The sequence below is a fragment of the Cydia fagiglandana genome, chromosome 4, assembly GCF_963556715.1.
Source record: "Cydia fagiglandana chromosome 4, ilCydFagi1.1, whole genome shotgun sequence".
NCBI classification, from domain to species: Eukaryota; Metazoa; Arthropoda; class Insecta; order Lepidoptera; family Tortricidae; genus Cydia; species Cydia fagiglandana.
The window spans coordinates 22936303-22958534 of NC_085935.1; the positions used below are offsets into that span (position 1 = coordinate 22936303).

Consider the following 22232-nt stretch of genomic DNA (forward strand, 5'->3'; position numbering starts at 1 on the left):
ATTATACTAATGAAATCAAGCTACCGGCTTAAAAGCATCTCTATCGTTTATAAAATCATTTACAGTGTAGTACGCCTTACGTAACAAGGAGTGCTTAATGTGCGACTTAAATTTATGAAGTGGTAAATTCACTACATCAGTGGGGACTTTGTTATAAAAACGTGTACAGTTCCCGACGAAAGATGTACTAACCTTACGGAGGCGGTGGGCGGGCACAGCAAGTTTATGTTTGTTTCTAGTGTTATAGTTATGGATATCACTGTTAACCTTGAATTCGTGGATGTTTTTCCGAACATACAGTTTTTGCAGTCCGACCAGATTTATTGGGTCACGTGAGAGTTACAATTTACCTCATCGAAAAATAGAATGAAACAAACGGATTATAATAGCTAAAACAAGCCTGTTGACGTATGTCTTGGTCGGCCTCACCTTAACCTGGCAGTTTTTGCAGTCCGACCAAATTTATAAAAAAATCATCAAAATTTTTTTATCGAAAAATCGTATGAAATTTGTATGGTACGATAGCTGCCTTTGAGGACAGTAAAAAAAAGTGGTCGGCCAAATCCTGTGTTGGCAGGTTCCTGTGTCCGACCAATTTTGTGGTACCACGTGAGAGCTACAATTTATCTCATCGAAAAATAGAATGAAACAAACGGATTATAATAGCTAAAATAAGCCTGTTGACGTATGTCTTGGTCGGCCTCACCGTAGCCTGGCAGTTTTTGCAGTCCGACCAAATTTATAAAAAAAACATCAAAAATTTTTTATCGAAAAATCGTATGAAACTTGTATGGTACGATAGCTGCCTTTGAGGACAGTAAAAAAAAATGGTTGGCCAAATCCTGTGTTGGCAGGTTCCTGTGTCCGACCAATTTTGTGGTACCACGTGAGAGCTACAATTTACCTCATCGAAAAATAGAATGAAACAAACGGATTATAATACCTAAATTAAACCTGTGGACGTATGGCTTGGTCGGCCTCACCGTAGCGTGGCAGTTTTTGCAGTCCGTCACATACGTCAACAGGCTTATTTTAGCTATTATAATCCGATTGTTTCATTCTATTTTTCGATGAGATAAATTGTAGCTCTCACGTGGTACCACAAAATTGGTCGGACACAGGAACCTGGTAACACAGGATTTGGCGGACCACTTTTTTTTACTGTCCTTAAAGGCAGCTATCGTACCATACAAGTTTCATACGATTTTACGATAAAAAATTTTTGATGATATTTTTTATAAATTTGGTCGGACTGCAACAACTGCCAGGTTAAGGTGAGGCCGACCAAGACATATATCAACAGGCTTATTTTAGCTATGATAATCCGTTTGTTTCATTCTATTTTTCGATGAGGTAAATTGTAGCTCTCACGTGGTACCACAAAATTGGTCGGACACAGGAACCTGCCAACACAGGATTTGGCCGACCACTTTTTTTTTTACTGTCCTCAAAGGCAGCTATCGTACTATACAAGTTTCATATGATTTTTCGATAAAAAATTTTTGATGATTTTTTTATAAATTTGGTCGGACTGCAAAAACTACCAGGTTAAGGTGAGGCCGACCAAGACATACGTCAACAGGCTTATTTTAGCTATTATAATCCGTTTGTTTCATTCTATTTTTCGATGAGGTAAATTGTAGCTCTCACGTGACCCAATAAATCTGGTCGGACTGCAAAAACTGCCAGGCTAAGGTGAGGCCGACCACTTTTTTTTTACTGTCCTCAAGGTCAGGTACCCTACCATACAAGTTTCAATCTATTTTTCGATGAGGTTTTTTTTGATGAATTTTTGTCCAACGTTTTTGCCATTTGTACAAAATCTGCCAGGTTAAGCCTAGGCCGACCAAGTGCGTTGGAAGCTACTAAATGTCAGGTACCTCTACAGGGTAGGTATATTCTATTTTTTGATGAGGTTTGTTTCATGCAGCCGGCCACCGGACTATATTGGAAATATGTGATATTTCCACACTGCATGCTCTCTAAAAATACCAAATAATTTACCATTATTCATTAGAGGTCTACTGATATTAGATGATATTAGAAGTTATGTTTTTTAGGGTTCCGTATCCAAAGGGTAAAAACGGGATCCTATTACTAAGACTCCGCTATCTGTCTGTCTGTCACCAAGCTGTATCTCATAAACCGTGATAGGTACTTAGGTAGGCAGTGGACATTTTCACAGATGATGTATTTCTGTTGCCGCTAGAACAAATCCTAAAAATAGAATATAATAAATACTTAAGTGGTGCTCCCATACAGCAAACGTGATATTTTTGCCGGTTTTTTGCGTAATGGTACGGAACCTTTCGTGCGCGAGTCCGATTTTTATTTTATATTTTTTGCGTCAACTTTATATTGTTCCGTGCAATGAATGACTAGTCAATAATTGACGTTCCAGTTTTACCGCTAAGCTTATGCTTTGGTTGGTATGATAATACCTACACTATGCGTTACTTGTGTAAAGACTGATTTAGACGGCGCGCGCACTCGTGTGCGATTTTAGCTAGTTACATTGAGGACTATGAGTACTAAATAGAACTCAGGCTGTTGTTCTTAATGGCTTCAAGTCGTCCTGGATAAGGGTACCCTCCGGAGTTCCCCAGGGGTCATTGTTAGGGCCACTTTTATTTGTGATCTTTATCAACGATATTGGTTAAATTTTTATCAATAGTATGTTTCTGCTTTATGCGGACGATATGAAAATCTTCAAAATAGTTAATAGTGAATTTGAGGCAAAATTATTGCAAGACGATTTAGATAGACTGGATTTGTATTGTAAAAACAACAATTTAGATTTAAATGTTTCAAAATGCTTTAGTATGAGTTTTACTAGGAAAAGAAATGTTTATAAAAGTGTGTAACTAAAAAGTCCTGCCGGGATCTAGGTGTCATTTATGATGATAAACTTACTTTTAATGAGCATGTAGAAAGTATTACTGACAAAGCCTATAAAGCTCTTGGCTTTCTGATTCGATCTGCTGGTAACTTAAAAAAAATGAAAACAATTAAAATCATATACTGTGCCTATGTAAGATCTCAACTCGAATATGCTTCTCAAATATGGAACCCGTTCTATAAGGTGTATGCAGAAAATATTGAAAAAATTCAGAAGAAGTTTGTTAGATTCCTCTCCTTTAAATTTAAGCTATCTATGGACAACTATCTTATGTCATGCAAAAACATTCCATCTTGTCCCTTTATTTAAGAGACGATTGGCAAATGACGTAAGTTTATTAATGAAAATTGCCCAAGGTATAGTCGATTCCCCGGAGCTTGTGAGCAAAGTACAATTTTATATACCTGTCTCGCAACTGCGCAGAAGACCCTTGCTTCGCCTCCCTCTTTCTCGCAATAACATTCGTAAAAAATGTTTCTTCCCTCGTACAATTAGGTTATTTAATGAACTTAATGATATGCCCGATGTAGATTTGTTTCACAGCAAGATTAATAATGTTAAAAATATTATTTTCAATAGATAGTTAACGATACCTGACTTAAGTTTGCGTTCATAGTTTATCAGGAATATTCCTATATAGTGTAATATTCTGCTAATTTGAGACCTTTATATTTATGTTATTTAGCATTATATATGTGGAAGCTTGTAATTTGCATATAGTAGATAAGTCTATTAACCTATGTATATTAGGCAGTAAGCATCCCGAATAAAATAAAATAAAATAAAATGAGTAACATCCAATTTAGCCGACCAATCAAATACCGCAATGTAATAAAACTATGCGAGTTCTCGCACCGTCTAAATGAGCCTTACAACAGGGTAGTTCTATTATCGATGCTCTCTAACGAAATGCTCCGAGCAATTATTAGGGTTGGCACCACTTGACTTCCTTTTGCGTGCACGACCACAGATAAGATAATCACTTGAATTTTGACAACCCTAAATAGCCGAAAGGGATAGTGCCATATGTTAGAAAGGGGTAGCATGATTCAACTCTGAACCGCTGTCAAACTTCGGTTTTGTAGAAAGTTTCCTTTCTGTACGTTAGTACTATTATTTACTCTGTGCCTGGGGACAGATAGGAATAGTTAGGCTCCCCATTCACACTCCTACCTTGTAGTCCGCCTCATTGGCAGTGCTCGGACAAGTCATCGCAGAAACAGATATGGACATGGGACAAGACTATTATAGAGTCGCGACTTAAGATTATTATTATCTAAAGCTGATATTATCCAAGTCAAGTGGTGCCAACCCTAATAATTGCTCGGAGCAATGCTGAGCCGAGTTTGACCGAAGTCAGGAGTTTCGCACCCCTGCCCCAGGGCCCTTAGACGGGAATAAATACATTACTATCTGTGGCCTGCGGGGACAAATTGCGAATATATGTATATTGAAGTTTTATCTAGAAGGTAATGCTTGTTCTTGTTAAATTCATTTCCCTTTACATATCGACAGCTTTTTTACTTGTGTGTGTGCCTAGCTTTGCCGACCTAGTCAATATTGCTAATTATCTTTTAGGACAAACAACATTCGGATTGACTCTAAAACAAAAAAGTAATAAACCTAAAATAGTATAAGTGTTTATCAATTAATTTTCGATTAGTTTTTAATCCATTTCAGTGATTCTAGGTATAATAATAGTACTCCATAGTCTTCATAGTAATTGTTAGTTCTGATACTAATAGCGATGGTGTGTCCAGCCAAGTTCAAAGTAAAAGGAACTGGCGACGCAGCAATTTTTTGACCCCTTCATAATTTGAAACCTATTTAACCTACACAGATAAAATTTGGCACATTTATTCAAGCCCCGTAGCTTGTCTAGAATATAAAATTTAATAAACGTAGCTCAAACAGTTATTGATAAATAAACGTTTAAAAACAGGCATTTTTGTGACTGACTGACAGATTAAAAACCTAAACAAATTCCAAATGATCTAGAAACTTGAAATTCAATATCAAGGTAGACTATTATTGTGTATATAGAGGAAAAAATCTGAAATGTGAAAATTATTGATAATTCAATGGAAAAAAAACATGTAGGTATTGATAATAATTAACAGATTAATTTACACTTACAGGTCAAAAGCCTATATCCCACTAGGCAAAAAAATCTGAAAACTGAAATTTTTTGACAATTGACCGCGCGTTAGCGAAGGTCTCCTTTTCGGCATGGGCAAAACTGCTTTCATGTTGAATACTAGTTATTTTTGTACAAAACTAATGATCCCAACAAAAACATAAATGTGTAATGAGAGCCAAATTCAATACTAAGAATATATGTCATTGACTCGCTAGCAAAAAAAACCGGCCAAGTGCGAGTCGGATTCGCGTTCCAAGGGTTCCGTACATTACCAAAATTTTAACAATGTATTTTTATATGTGAAACGCGAGTGAATTGCCTTTAAAAAACCCATAATTAGTCCGACTCACGCTTGACTGCATAGTCCTAATAGGTTTTCCTGACATCTATAGGTAAAATTTTAGACCCAGTAGGTAGTTTCGGAGATAAAAGGGGGGGGGGATATGGTAATTTTTTAATAACTTCGAAACTATTTTAAATTTTTTTATTGAGATGGGCTGTGACAGACGGACGCACGAATGATCCTATAAGATAAGGGTTCCGTTTTTTCCATATGAGGTACGGGACCCTAAAAATTGAGATCTATATGGGTGCCAAGTTCTGTGCTGTGTAGAAAATATTGAAATTATAAAGGATTTGTCTTGGCTTGGTTTTACGTATAGATCTCCATTTTTTTTTGTCGGCGAGTCAATAATGACATTCTTGATATTGAACTTGGCTCTGATTTCACATTTATGGTTTTGTTGGGTACTTACATATCTAAATATTCACAACGATTAAACTTTATTTTAAAGTAGATATCAGGTTATCACACAGGATATACTCGCCTATTTTTAGTTGATTACCAAGTCTAGGTAAACCTAAACGTCAGGTAAGAATTCTATCGCTTGAAATATTAGGTAAAACGATATTAGTTTGTTTAGAACTCAAAACTAAAATATAATTGTAAAATGGTCTTGCCTTCCTATATTACTTGTAAGGATTTAATATTAAATAATTGTAGGCACTTTGTTTGCTTCATTTTATCCGGTAAGTTTTTTTCTATAGTCTGTATCTTTAGGTATTGAAATAAAAGGAGGGTAGATGAAAACTACTTGATCAAATAATGTAGGTTGAAGTCAGGACGTTCAGTGTCTGATCCAGGCGGTTTTGTATTTGGTTGGTTAACCAATAAATGTTATAACTACCCAAAAATGTACAAATTGTTTCTTTACTTTTATTTAAATACCTAAAGATACAGAGTACCTATAGACGGGACTTTACTATCAACTAGTTAAAACTTAGTTTTAAATGTAACAATATTGTTACGTACAATATGTGTATTAAAGCTATTAGTTATGTTTGTGATTATTATCTCAATTACTTTATTTTTACTGTAAGCTCTCGGCTGTGATAAATATGCTCCATTATTGTGCAACTATCACGCCAATATGATGTGTTTATATTTAGATAATACTATCTTTTATGGACTCCCTCTCGTAAATTGCATTGCTTCACTCATTGTTAGCCTCTTTTAGTTTTTATTTAATGTAGGTGGCATTTGAGACAAGAATTATTAGATAACAAGTGTGCTAACCTCACCAGCCAGCCAGCCAGCCAGCTTAGGTAAACCTCAGTTCAAACCGCGAAGGTTGGGTTGATATTCCATGTAGTGTTGACTATACATTTGGTAGTCGGGATTCCATGTTAGAGCTGTATACCTTTAAGTTCATCAGTAAGTTTAGCCGATCTGTTAAATGGAAGAAAATAAATAATAAACAAATTTAAACTCCATTTTATTGCCCCCTCACCCTCACAGCTCCAGCTCCCGTCGCCTGCAACCACAAACAAACAAACGTACAGTAACACATGCAGATAATAAAACACTCTCTCGTAATAAACGTGTATTAACGTCACGTGCCGCGTCCACACCGCGTCTATACCCGCGAGTACAGACCGGCACAACTTTACATAGCGCCGTATAAAGCTTACTTCAATACTAATTTTGGGTAGCGGTCGTTCCAACTGCCGTTTCAGACCTCTCGGCCTTACATTTAGACGCCATTTTTAAACGACAGTTTGAAACGTATCACTTAAATCCTAATATAAGTTTGCATATCGTATATCAAAGTGGTACCAAAAGAATATACATATGTACAATATAAAATACTGTCTATTTCATGAACCAATGTGAGTACCGTTCGTGGTTAGATAAAATCAAATGAACTTAGGTATCTCAAATATTAAATTACAAGTAATTAATTAAACATCTAAGCTTTTGGGTTTGTTTCGTTATGATGTGTCGATCAGTGAAACAGAGCCAGGAGTCGACTCGTGATCAGACGTGCAGCAGACCAGGTATCGGGTGCGTATCATAATGAATACGAACTTTTGGTATAATTTCAGTTTACAAACGTTCAAAACGTATACTAATCTTATGTATAATGCACTAAATCTGTATTTTCAATTAGTATAACATAAAAATAATATAACATGCAATATACATACCGCTGTTTTGATATAACATACAAATAAACTAATTACATTTAATATAACATTCATTATGCATATAAATTAAATCAGTAAAATTATTTGGATAGCTCAGTATTTCATAGGTCATCGAAACTAATTAATGTTAGAAAAGTAGGTTAGGTTAGAACTGTGACCCCTCAGAGAAAGAAACTGCTACCAGAAAAGTAGGTTAGGTTAGGTTAGAACTGTGAGTCCCCAGAAAAGTAGGTTAGGTTAGGTTAGAACTGTGACCCCTCAGAGAAAGAAACTGCTACCAGAAAAGTAGGTTAGGTTAGAACTGTTACCATACAGAAAAAGAAACTACTACCATAAAAATAGATTAGGTTAGGTTAGAACTGTTACCCCACAGAAAAAAAACTACTGCCATAAAAATAGGTTAGGTTAGAACTGTGACCCTCCACAGAAAGAAACTGCTACCAGAAAAGTAGGTTAGGTTAGAATTGTGACCCCTCAGAGAAAGAAACTGCTACCAGAAAAGTATTAGGTTAGGTTAGAACTGTTACCCCCAGAAAAATAAAAGGTTAGGTTTATTGCGTGGTATTTGTTTTGTATATTATATTATTTCAACGTTATACCTTTTGATACTTATCATAAACGATATTATATGTAAAGTTCATTATACATTATAAAATTATAGAATTCATTGTTATACGTATCGCACGTTATACTTATTGCACGTTATGCCATTCAAAATTATACCAATTGAATTTATATATTCTGGGCAATATATTATAGGTTTGTATACGTTCTATTACTTACCCCCAGGGCCCAGTTTTATAAAGTTACAAGAGTACAGGCTACAGGCACCTGTAATGCACTGTGAACGGCTACAGGTGTTTTATAAATACACATAGATAATTACAGTTGTAAAGAACCACGGTCAATCTCGATTACATGTGAAATCTACAGGTGTGAAGGACATCACTATTTAAAAAAAACGTCTGTCATAGATACTCTGTGCTCTACTAAATGCTGTGTTATTGTTTGCTCTAAAATATTAATTATTGGAAAAATGGCCAGAAATGAAGAAAAAATCGAGTGGTTGAGAGCGGTGTTCGATGCCAAGGATATACTTTTCGGGCCGTTTTCAGATTAAGTTAGATTTAATGAAATATTTACCTAATAAGTAAATAAGTACGTTTCACATTACATTATAAAATGTATCGTTTCGGTAGCGACTCAAAGATAAGTACGCTGTGTATCGAAAATTATGAATAGTACACTTTATCATAATGTGAATGCACTATACTTAAATAAAGAGACGAATACTAATAAATCAACGACAAGTATTGGCACCCATCTTTTTCCGTTTCCTAGTAGATAAAATAAAACGTATCATCAATAAAATCAATATCAAACATACGTATTGTCACTTTATTTCCTATGTACTATATACTTCAGATACATTAACAAAAAAGATAAGGTCAGTGCATGGAAAAGTAGGTATGCATGCCCTGGCAAAATCGTTGGCGTTTGCGTTGGCGTGCCTAACAATAAAGAGTAAAGTTTAAAATCTCACAGAAAACAAATAATTTTAATTAAAATTAAGAATTACAGGACTCAAGACGTAAGTCAGTTTTTGTTACAAGTGTACATCTACACTTGTAATTTACAATATTTTTATAAAACGCTTGTTCGATTATGAGTTTAAAACTATAAAACTCCCGTATTTTCGTCTATGGTTGAGCAACAGGCACTTATACCTGTAACCTGTAAAATTGTAAAACAGTACTTTTACAAAACGCAAATTGTAAAAACGGAGCAAGTGTTGCCAGTAAACGCCTATAAACTTGTAACTTTATAAAACTGGACCCAGGGCCCAGTTTTATAAAGTACTTGTAACTTGTAACTTTATAAAACTGGGCCCTGGGCCCAGTTTTATAAAGTTACAGGTTACAAGAGTACAGGCTACAGGCACCTGTAATGCACTGTGAACGGCTACAGGTGTTTTATAAATACACATAAATAATTACAGTTGTAAAGAACCACGATCAATCTCGATTACATGTGAAATCTACAGGTGTGAAGCACATCACTATTTAAAAAAAAACGTGTGTCATAGATACTCGGTTCTCTACTAAATTATGTGTTTTTGTTTGCTGTAAAATATTAATTACTGGAGAAATGGCCAGAAATGAAGGAAAAATCGAGTGGTTGAGAGCGGCGTTCCATGCCAAGGATATACTTTTTGGGCCGTTTTCAGATTCAGATTAAGTTAGATTTAATGAAATATTTACGTAATAAGTAAATAACATGTAAATAAGTAGGTACTCTTTCACATTCTTACATTAAAATGTATCGTTTCGGTAGCGGCTCAAAGTTAAATACGGTGTGTATCGAAAATTATGAATAGTACACTTTACCATAATGTGAATGCACTATACTTATATAAAGAGACGAATGCTAATAAATCAACGACAAATATCGGCAATAATCCCTTTCCATTTCCTAGTAGATAAAATAAAACGAATCGTCAATAAAATCAATATCAAACATATTGTCACTTTATTTCCTATTTACTATATATTTCAGATACATTAACAAAAACTGATAAGGTCAGTGCATGGAAAAGTATGCATGCCCTGGCACACTGTTGAGAGTAAAGTTTAAAATCTCTCAGAAAACGAGTCTACAAGTAACTGCTGTTGTGCTGTTACAGGACTCAAGACGTATGTAAGTTTTTGTTACAAGTGTACCAATCTACACTTGTTTTACAATTTTTTTATAAAACGCCTGTTCGATTATGAGTTTAAAACTATAAAACTCCCGTATTTTCGTCTATGGTTGAGCTACAGGCACTAGTACCTGTAACCTGTAAAATTGTAACACAGTACTTTTATAAAACGCAAATTGTAAAAAACGGAGCAAGTGTTGCCAGCAAACGCCTGTAAACTTGTAACTTGTAACTTTATAAAACTGGGCCCAGGTATCACTTTGACCATTGACACAGGATGACAATCAAAACTACGTGTCCGGTGTCATTGAAATAAACATTGGCTCGAGGAAGTTTAGGATCATATCTTGAACATTTGCCTCACTGTCACCGAGCCCCGTGTCGCTGCCGACAGGTAACATCTCACTTAAAACTAAATCCAGTTCCATTATTTACAAACAAATTAACTAAAGGTAAAACGATTCTCGCGAACACACAAAAGATCTTTCAATCACAAGGGTTTTCATTTCATGAAATAAATATCGGAATAACATACCTTATATATAAAAAGGAAACTCGACTTACACGAAATTATGAGTATGAGTGTGAGTGAATATAATAAATTAATATTATGTGTACGGTGCGATACCAAAATCATCTTAAACCTAGGTAAGTGCACTATAAATTTAGAAACATACAGTTTGTCCAGATTATAACTGCTCGGAAACAAGGTCAAACTCCGCATAAATACAATCTGATCCCGACTTGAATGTTTCTAGAATAATAATAATTACAAATAATAAATGCTCAACACCTCTGTACTGTAAGTAACCGCATTTGGTTAGTAACGTGCCCACGGCTATATTGCCAGGTAACCAACTTGTTTCTGTTACCGACCGACGACTACCACTAGTGTAGTGTGACGCCCTGTAGGACGAGTATATACGGATGCTAAACGTTACTAGTACATGGTATGTATACTATACCGTCTTCGACAGTTATAATAACTAGTCATTTGTTTACCTTATTGCAACGAGATAAGGTCAGTTAATATCAGTGCTGCTATTGGTAAGTATGTACATCATGTACAGTCGACGTCAAAGAGAAATTTACAGCTAAAGTAACAAAAAAATGTTTACACGACCTAAATGCTATGACAATAAAGTCGTGTAAATAATTTTTTGTAACGTTAGTCGTAAAGATCTCTTTGACGTCGACTGTACATACTTCATCATCATGTCATCATTCTTACAATGGCCAAATTATTTCACATTAACCCTTTATAGCGGAGTCAGTTATGAAGTTGACCCAAAAAAAATTTATTAAGCTATGAGCTTCATCACATATGATCTTTGAGTAATTCTAAGCATTTCAAGCCTGGGAGGCAATAAGGGGAGGGGGGGTACAAAGATGGCCGCCAGCCCGTCATCATTCAAAAAAATCTGTTCTGGTCCTGGTGGCTACTAGGGCAAGTTTGGTATCATTTTCGTATAAACCGGAGACGTAGAATTCATTGCTGATATTTGTTTTTTTCAGCTTCATAGTAATTTTACAAGAAAAACATAAAAAGATGAAAATTTAGGATGGAGGTTTTTGTTTTGAGAGCTAATAACTTTTGTATAGTGGCCAAAAATATCATATAAAAAATACTATAATAAAGCGTAATTCATGCAGATTCTAAACATATACACGTTGAGTAATATCCTACTGCAAAAAGATGGTGAAATAGTACATTGTGTATTAAGGGCGGGAAATAAGAAATTACGAACGAGTGTCAATTTTAAGCCCGACGCGAAGCGAGGGCTTAAAATGTTCACGAGTTCCGAATTTCTTTACCGCCCGTGGCACACACAATGTTTTTCATCACACTTGTAAGGAAAAAAAGGAGAATTAATAAAAACAAACTTCTGTATAAAACACTTTTCCGCCCTAGGGCGAAAATTTCAATTTCCCGCCCGCAAGCCCTACGTGTAAATAAGTGTTTTTCATCACACTTGCTCGGAAAAGATTTTTTCCGCCCTAGGGCGAAAATTTCAATTTCCCGCCCGCAAGCCCTACGTGTAAATACATCTTTTCCGAGCAAGTGTGATGAAAAAATTATTAAATGATCGCAGCGCGGGTAGTTGGACTTTCGTTTATCTTGCGGACCGTCGTTTATCTTACAAAATGATCGAGTACGAGTATCTACGTAGGTATGCTTACTTTGCTAGATTTTATGATGACGAATAAAATACTTTCATCCAGACATAATTCATCATACAGACATAATTTTATGCACTTTAATTTTAATGCACTTGCAACGATTTGAGTGTGGCCTAGTGTTATTTGACCGGTGTTTTCTGTAAGGTGGAGGTAAGTACGTACTTCCCCAGTTGGGCTCTGCTCGGATAGATCTGGAATGACATCCGCTGTGCTGTGCCCTACCACACAAAGCGAGATGACATTCACAGTGCCCATACCTCTTTTGAACGTAGTTTAAGGATATACCCGGGTCCAAAATTGGGTCCGAGAAATAACTATTATAAATGAAATTATTCTAATAAAATGGCGCTCTTATTTTTGCTGATAATATTAAAACACTATTTATGAGAGAAATTGTATTACTTAGGAAGAGGCAAAATATTTATTTTCACGATAATTTTCATGCTATAACTCACTTTAAGTAATTTTATAGGTACTTACTTGTTGTTTTTAATAAATAACTTCAACCTGCACATAACATTCATTTGGATTTGATTTGGTTTGATTTTGTTTGATATTTTACATATAATATTTGCTTCAGGTTGGTGTGGTGAAAAATTATGTGTTTCACTCGGCGGCAAATTTTGTTTAACCCTCGTTCTTTGAAACCCTTACAACGCTCAAGATTCCATTTTTCGAACCACTCACTACGCTCGTGGTTCAATTTTGAAATCTTTCGCTTGATCGGGTATCAATATTAGCACGAGCGGTTAAACAACAACTTTGCCCCCTTGTAAAACAAATAACTATTATGCTGAGAGCTTACATTTAGAAATCATAACAGCTATGTATATTTGTCATACTAACATAGGTTATGCAAGTATGACTTGGCGGTGACAAACCAACGAAGCCCCGCCTCGCGGGGCTTCTATTTTCTGCTCTGAGGGATAAAAGGTAACTAACGAACCTAACCTAACCCAACCTGAAATTGCGGTTGTACATGATCTTATTTGTTAAGCGAGCCGCCCTCCTCTTTAGACATGGGGATACCTGTGTGTATTTTTTTAACCTATACCAGAATTATGTCTGTGTACTGGAAACATTAAATATACAGAAAGCATTTTATTCGTCATCATAAAATCTAGCAAAGTAAGCATAGTTACCTACGTAGATACTCGTACTCGACCATTCTGTAAGATAAACGAGCCTAGCGAGAGTCCAACTACCCGCGCTGCGGTCATTTAATAATTTTTTCACCATCTTTTTGCAGTAGGATATTACTAAACATGTATATGTTTAGAAGCTGCATGAATTGCGTCTTATTATAGAGTATTTTTTGTATGATACTTTTGGCCACTATACAAAAGTTATTAGCTCTCAAAGCAAAAACCTCCATCCCAAATTTTCATCTTTTTACGTTTTTCTTGCAAAATTACTATGAAACTGAAAAAAACAAATATCAGCAATGAATTCCACGTCTTCGGTTTATACGAAAATGATACCAAACTTGCCCTAGTAGCCACCAAGACCAGAACAGATTTTTTTGAATGATGACGGGTGGCGGCCATCTTTGTACTCCGCCCTCCTCGACTAGACGCACGCTTCTTATCGCCTCCGAGGCTAGAAATGCTTAGAATTACTCAGAGATCATATGTGATGAAGCTCATAGCTTAATAAAAAATTTTTGGGTCATATATGGCAGCGATCCGTAACTGACTCCAGTATTAGTGGGTAGCGGCAAGATATTTGCCGTCAGACAACTCAGACATTTAAGTACTTTCTCAATAAACGCGTTGTTATTTAAAATAAATTTTAGTTCACATCGGAGAATATACTTGTATATGTACTTTATATCAATCTACGAAAAAAAGGAGAGCGGATACAAGTTATTCCATCTCTTGTAAAATGTAAATTTTTGCAAGATCTTAGATATTTTGATATTGCCTACATTTGAACAAAAATATAACGTTACGCTTGATCTTGTTGATAAATAATCATAATTCTCATATTTCAAACGTCAAATTAATGCTTTTAAATATAATTTTAAATAAAAATAAATCTGGACTTATTCTGTAAAAAAAATCTCCTACAATGTTTCAGTCCCACTATGAAAATTGATACTTTATGACATTCATTGACTGACAATGGCAAACATATTGCCGTCTTGTAACTTGAAAAAAAAAACACACATGGAATAAATAATTAAAATTAACGAAAAAATAACCTAGATCGTACGTGCTTGCATTTTTTTTATTGTTTAAAAAAATATCAGTTAAAGTCTGAATACCTGAATACACTACACAAATGTCGCGTATGTGGACCTTATTTCGTTCGAATAAGGTGAAAGACTGATCAGGGTACTGTGACAACGATAACAGGTATTTAATAGGATAAACCGATTATAAATATAGCCGTGGACATCGAATTAATCTGGACAGATAACGAAATTACATTTCTCTATTTATTTACATCTAAAGGAAATATTTAATGAGGAATGAAATAAAGTTAGGTACCCTACATTGTATCCACTATTATACGTCGTTTTTTAGCATTAGAAAAATGGTAAACAATCTTGACGTGTCTTTTTATTGATAACGCTTTAGAAAAATAAGTCACAGTAAATATGTAACAATTAGTGATGTACCGACTATTGATTTGGCCGACTAGCCGACTAATCGGCGCTCGAATGGCCGATTAGTCGGCCGACTAGTCGGCCAGATCATTAGTTTCGTATAATATCAGGTGAAAAACAATAGTTTTGCTTTTTAGGTTGCGCTATTCATATATTAGTTTGGCTAAAAGGTGTTCTCTACAGGTTCAAAGACCTATCACAAGAATCCTCGTTCTATTTCTGTCTTTCTTTTATTTTGCGATCCTGAGCAGACCGTCAGTAGGTACAACTTGTAGGAGGTATTTCGAAGGCTCTATTTCTCGTACGTAGTCGCCAGTTAAGAACCTATCCCCTGTGGTCAGCGTCTTTACGAGCAACGTGCCCTGCTTATAAGTCTCTAAATTTTGCAATAACATTAATAGTTCCCCATGGTTCCTCCATTAAAAAAAAAACAAAAACTGAATTATAATACAAAACTTTAAGTATATAGAACTTGGCCATGAAATTACACGAGAATCAGTTGAGATCGACCTGTAGAGGAAATCACCAGCCTACCACCATACGATAACGATCAAACGGTCAATTATATGAACAAAAGTTTTCACACCCTGAATAGGTATTTTGGTAAAATAGACATAAAGCATATGGTAAATATTGACTGTTGGTTTCTTTTTTCTTTCACTAATAAAGTGCCGACTAATCGGCCATTTTTGCCGACTAGTCGCCGACTAATCGCCGACTACAAATGTGGCCGGATAGTCGGCTTTCCCGACTAGTCGGCGACTAGTCGGTACATCCCTAGTAACAATATAGCACATATGTGACGTTCCACGGCAAAAGGTACCTTAATATAATATTGGAATACCGCCGCAATAATATTGGAGCGCGAGGTAGTTTCTTTTTTTTATACGTCTTAAATCATATCATCATGCAATTTTATTATGTTACTTGCTGCTACGGAACCCTTCATGGGCGAGTCCGACTCGCACCTGGCCGCTTTTTTTATTTATAAAAAGACTCGTCAAGATTGTTTACCATTTTCTTAACTCTAAACAAACGAGGTATAGCTTCAAATTAAATATCACATGTTGGTAGAACGCAATACAAGCGGAAAATTTAGATGTAATATCCCTAAATTTCAGGACTTTGTTACAAAATAGAATTAATTTCCACATCAATTTAATCAATTATTCTCACACCATTAATTTAATTATTAAATATTTTAGCCTCCAATAATTACTTTATCAAGTTGGTCATTAGTTGTTCAACTGTTAACTATTCTTCCTATACATGTGTATATACCTACACAGTACACACACAATGTTCTCTTCGTTTTGTTTCGTACGAGAAGTTACTTTCTTGTCGCCAGCCTTCAATCTAATTTCGTGTAGATTTGTCACCAAACTCCTAACAATCCACAATACACTAAAATGTCCTTTGATTCACAATCAATTTGTCGCTTTTCTCCAGGCATATTGTTACCGGCACCATGTCTCCACACAACGTTATAAGAATAAATAAAAGTAGAATATAAATTATGGATGAACATGAATCTAGCACGATTCTATAATATTAATTGTTATACTGCACAACTCCAACGCATAGAATTACCACATGATTTCAATATTTAATTATTTATACCCGAGTTTACTTCATATTTCCATGTACACATTTCATGAATTTATATTTATAAGGCATTCATATTTTGTCAATTTGGTTAATTCTGTGCCTTAAAGTTAATAATGTATGTATATGAGAAGCAATTATTGAACATTTGATTGGCGATGCTATAGCACTTTGAACTACATATATAATAACGAACAGAGAGTTCCCTCGTCAACAACGGTAATCTTCACCCCGCCAAGAACAAACTTCATAACAAGTCACAAGGTATTATAAAGTTCCAAACATGATTCTGCTTCAGCGCTTAGCAAGTGACACCAATCACTTACAAAGTACGGTAATATTCATAGTTCATTATTTATCCGGAACAAAGTTGTGTTGTGATGTTTTTTTTAATCAAAAATAGCCATTGTCGCGGGGCGAGGAATCGAGGATGGCGCCCTAGAGCCGGAAGAGGACAAACTGATAGGCGTGGCGCTACCTGTTGAAGAGGTCGGGCCGGTAGTACACGTACACGCCGAGCAGCACCGTCGCCGTCGCCAGCAGCGCCCGCCGCGTCAGCGGGTAGCGCAGCGCCATCGGCATATACTGCCGCACGGTTCGCTGCAACGATGCACATACCATTATTGTACAAGTGCCGACATTAACATTACTCAAGCGCATTCTTACCGCAGACGATTGTGAGTTCGCTACCTAGGTACGACGCTTATGCTCACAGACAGACTCATTTTTAATTAGTAGTTGGCAAAAACTAAGGTATTTGTGGATATGTGTTCCATATCAAAATATATCTTATCCTGTCGACGTAATATGGTACCTTTTAATGTAGAAAGCTACATCTCAATATGTTTAAGTAAGTTTTACCATTAGGTATGGCATAATATTACGGAGTAATTTTGTGAGACAATAAGTTTCGCTTCAGCAATAAACTAGCTACCGTACCTGTATGCGCACGGAGAGGGTCGGATTCCTTGCAGCGGCGGCGGCGGCGCGGCGCCTCTTCAGCCGTTCCTCGTCCAGCAAACGCTGCTCTTCTCTGTAATCCGAACCGACATTTTGTGAAGAAGTTTTCAAGCGTGACGTGACTCGTAGGGGATGACAAGGTAGAAACTTTTTTTATATTTAATTCTTAATTTCAATGAATGGTCGACCGACCTACATAGAGTGCCGACCGGTAACAGTTAAGAGTGTGGGCGATATACTCACTCCCTCCTCTCGAGCGCGTCGACCTCGGGCTCCAGGTCGGCGGGGTCGTTCTCGTCGTACAGAGTCTTCGCCGTCACCAGGATCTCCTCGAACGGCAGGTCGTCCGGCAGCTGACACATATACAACACTTTATTAACTGTTTATTATAAGTAGGTACTAGAGGCAGTGTAAACATACAGTATACCTTACGAACCCCTACGGTCCTGGCGTTTTAAAAATGTTCCAAATAATAGTCGAATCATTTAGCTAACAGAGGCCTCGAGTATGAAAATAATCCCACATTGTACAAATATGATATAGATAATGAAATAATGAATAACGGACCCTCGAGAGGAGGCAGTGCAGCATGGCCATGTCCGCGTCGCAGGCCGCCACCTCCCGGCGGCGGTGCAGCACGACGGCGGCCGTGACGTAGACGGGGAACAGCGGCGGCGCGCACAGGAAGTAGTCGTAGAGGCGCACCACGTCGGCGTAGCGGTTCAGCGAGTGCCCGAACCACGTCAGGTACCACGGCAGCGCGAACATCGTGCCCACGCCCGCCCTGCAAGTCAGGAACACATACCTGTGTTACCTATATACTGCCTACTGATTACTTACAATATAACAAATTACATAGTCAAATTGAAGACGACTAAGGATGTATATTTATTAGCATTAGAGGTAAATAATTGTTTATACTTTATAGGATAGAGAAACACAAAAAACCGTGTTTTAAGATTTTCAAGTTACAGTTTAGTTGCGTCGCTCAATAAATTGGGGCCTCACTTCTCCAAGCACTCGGCCACCGTATCGTCGGCGCGGCGCAGCACGGGCAGCATGTAGTTGAGCAGGTGCTGCGTGGGCGCCATGGTGGCCTGCATGAAGGGCGCCAGCGGGGCCCGCGGGCCGTACGACAGCCGGCACAGCAGCGGGAACGACGCGCGGTCGCCGCACACCAGCAGCAGCGTGATCGCCACGTCGTGGTAGCCCTGCGACCTCAAAATATTTAGTAGCCGTCAAAATATTTATTGTTGGTATGTAATTACAAAGATGCTACTCTAATTCACGACAGGTATTACACCACTAAACAATACAATACATTACTGAAACACATGTACACGACCACGAACGACATTACCACGAGCCGTCCTTGAGGTAAGATCATCCTCGAGAACAGCCGCCGACCCATTGACTGACGGGATAAGATAACTAGACTGCATATAATAACTTTTTTTATATATTCAGTAACATGCAATCAGATAGTCCCGCCATAAGCTGCAGCACGTTTGTATAAAACAAGTGAGACCGAAGTGAAATGTCTTTACAAAACCCCGTAGGGGTTGGATAAAAAACTAAGTAAGTAATTAAGTCCGATTCATGCTTAACTGCACATTTACAATAGGTTTTCCTGTCATCTTAGATAAAGAACTATTTTGTGTTTTTGTTTTGAATTTTCTGAGATAAAGGTTGAAAGTGATCGTTGTTATTCATGTTATTCAAATAAGCTGATACTGGTGGTGGGGTGGGGTGGGGTACGGGGTAGTACTTGAGGTGTGGGTGGGTGGTAGTTGGACATGTACCTGGTAGTACTTGAGGTGTGGGTGCCGGATGATGACGCGCAGGATGAGCACGGTGAGCTGGTCCTGCAGCGCCACGCGCTGCTCGTACGGGATGCCGGGCGGGAACCGCTTCAGCGACCGGTTCACGTCCAGCACCACCTGCCAACAACCAACCATGTATCCTCCTCCCTCCACACTCCGACGAGGCCGCGGACTGGACGCACGGCGACCACAATTGCATGTATAATAACAAACATTAAACTCCTCCAATGGTCACTTCAGAATGCAATTGACAAGTGTAAAAAGTATTTTTTACTAAAATGATTGAAATTTGACTTTTTTATCTAGACTCTAGAGGGAAAACTAGGTCTTGTTCACAACTTGTTGGCCTCGCTAGTAGTGTGACAAAATCATTGCGGGGGATGAACTTGCAGGGGCTCATAGAGCAACTATAACCAATATTAGACTGTAAAACTTTGTACTGTACTGATGGAAACATAATACTCACTTGATTATATTCACTATGTGTAGATAGCTCGTCCAGAGAAGGAGGTTCTGTCATTTCCTCTGTGGTTACGCCTACCAATAGTGGCCATATTTTTCTTCTGTACTCATCTGTTTATTCATACAGCAATTATCAATATATGAACACTGATATACTCATACAGTTCAGGGAGAGACCTCGTTTTGGCATTAGGTAGGTAAGTACGCCTTCAGCCTTATTTACGCCTTATTTACAAGCAGAATGACAACATATTCAAACTATGGATTCAACAGAGCAAATAAGATTACAATGTTTTCATGGCAGGTCTGTTTAATTGCTCTGTATCTATTGCACCAATTTTATTTCATCATTGAGCATTCCTACTCCAGATATTGTACTGAAGGACTCGATGCACTGAAAACTGTAGGCACTAAGTCAGGGGTAGCTGTCTGCATAAGGGCAGTGCTGTCTGCAGGGTGCTAGGGGCACTGAAAGGACCAGTACTTACACTAGTACAGATGTAGTGGAAAGTTTTAAACAAGTCGGAAATTTCATAGACATATAAGAATTTTCCATATTATGTTTCAGAAAGTTTTTTGCTTAGAGCCAAAGTTTGCTGTTCAAGCCACAAATTTGTCAACATCAGTGCTACCTAATGTCTACTTCTGGTCCATTATATTATAGGACTAAATTTGTAAAACAATCCAAATACATAATAAACAATATTCGTAGGCACAAAGTATGACAAGAATAATACAGAGTAAATTTTTTCTGGAAAATAATACTTGGTTAAAATGTTGGTCATTAAACAGTAGTACAGCTGTAATTGTTTGTTATTATGATGCAAACTATAACAATGGGTGATGTCAATACTCATTGGTCAGATTAAAGGCCGGTTTACACTCACCACAGATGAGGCCACCTTTACTCTTGGCAAAGCTCTGCCACTGCTCCAGGCTGGTCGCGTCCGCGTCCTCCAGGCACTCCTCTATCTCCCTCCTCTTCTCCGTTATATCGGGATCCACGAAATCGAAATCTGTGACACAAAATCAATCCCAATACTTTCACTTGGACATTTTAAGATAACTGTACCATAGAAATATAAACGCAGCCACAGGCGTAAGTCAATTAACAGGAAGTAATAAGCCCAAAGTAATTTTAATGGAGTCATCTGTTGTTTACAATACCTTCATCGAATTTTAACTCTGAAGGCGTAGATATGTCATCAATATTTTTGGCATGATTCATGTCGATGATCGGTTTCTTGGGAGGCGGGGAGCAGCCCCCGTTGAAGTTACACTTATCGCCGATATCGGCGTCGGGATTATTAGACTCCATTCTAATAAATCGAAATTTAATCGAGTGAAAACATTACACCATTTTCATTAATGTAGTATGTAGTGATAAATTGACACTTCAGCAGTGTTGCCAGGGCTCTGGAGTCCTAAGTTACGTTTCGTTTCCCTAAAAGTCACGTTTTTGCTGCTTAAGTCACATTTTTATATTATTGTATTGTTCGGGTAGGTATAGCTGGTCAAGCAAATCTTGTCAGTACAAAAAGCCGCGAAATTCAAATTTTCTATGAGACGATATCCCTTTGCGCCTACATTTTTCATATTTGACGCCTTTTTCTACTGACAAGATCTGCTTGACCAACTTTAGTTCGATTTTCAGATTCAGAAAATAATATATTTCATAAAAAATCTGCTAACTTTATATGATTTTTCTTTTTGAAACACACATTTTCATACTTAATGCTATTTGTGATCGATTTCATGAATTTTAAGGCGTATCCAGACTAGTCAATTTTTCGCCAATCTGATTAAATTGCCCGATCGAATCAGGACGTGCGGACGTAAACGCCAATTTGGCTCGCCGAATTAAATTGCCGATTATGACCGATATTACCGACAAAACGGAGTACGGGCGCAAGAATACCAATTTGTGACGCCAGTATTTTTTTTGGGGCATTTTTTCAATTTAGGTGTACTAATATCTAATATCACCATAAATCTATTGATATTTTTGTTCCTGAAAATAATCAATTCTACCAGCAAAATTTGCACTTGATTACTTTGCCTCACATGTGGATAAAATGCAACTTTCTTATCAGTTTTTGAACAATCACGAGAGCCTTTAAGCGATATCCAGACGGGATGAACAAATCAACTGATTTGATCAGAAATAAAATTGGCGTCAATCTCCGATTTAAGGCGTATTCAGATTAGTCAAATTTTCGCCAATCTGATTATTCTGCCCGATCGAATCAGAGGCCGCCAGAGGCGTATAGATAACTACTAGGTATACTATCAAACTAAATAACACCGTCATGTCGAGGTAACAAGTCTCATTTTGCCACGACTATTATAATAAACGTGATGGTGGA

General features: G+C 37.2%; 1 protein-coding gene and 1 long non-coding RNA gene across 2 annotated transcripts; one reads left to right on the top strand and one right to left on the bottom strand.

The window, feature by feature from the left end:
- Positions 1-6793: 6793 nt before the first annotated feature.
- Positions 6794-21261, bottom strand: LOC134664062 (TBC1 domain family member 20). The gene is made up of 10 exons (XM_063520632.1): positions 21034-21261; positions 20754-20882; positions 19871-19977; positions 19384-19521; positions 18590-18792; positions 18149-18365; positions 17825-17934; positions 17561-17654; positions 17100-17221; positions 6794-6853 (listed from the first exon to the last, which is right to left on the bottom strand). Exons 1-10 carry the CDS (start codon positions 21182-21184, stop codon positions 6832-6834), a joined length of 1293 nt encoding a protein of 430 aa, XP_063376702.1. The 5' UTR covers positions 21185-21261; the 3' UTR covers positions 6794-6831.
- On the top strand, positions 6946-10809 carry LOC134664063 (uncharacterized). The gene is made up of 2 exons (XR_010098198.1): positions 6946-7718; positions 7758-10809. It is a non-coding gene; the product is annotated as an uncharacterized LOC134664063 (long non-coding RNA).
- Positions 21262-22232: the final 971 nt, after the last annotated feature.

Bases quoted from the DNA above. Each gene is read 5' to 3' on its own strand.
- LOC134664062 (XM_063520632.1), bottom strand. From the start codon at position 21,184: ATGGAGTCTAATAATCCCGACGCCGATATCGGCGATAAGTGTAACTTC. The intron at 17,655-17,824 runs GTGAGTATATCG...TTCGGATTACAG, and splicing joins GACGCGCTCGAGAGGAGGGA to AGAAGAGCAGCGTTTGCTGG. The intron at 6,854-17,099 runs GTAGCGCCACGC...TTGTGGTTGCAG, and splicing joins CGGCCCGACCTCTTCAACAG to GCGACGGGAGCTGGAGCTGT.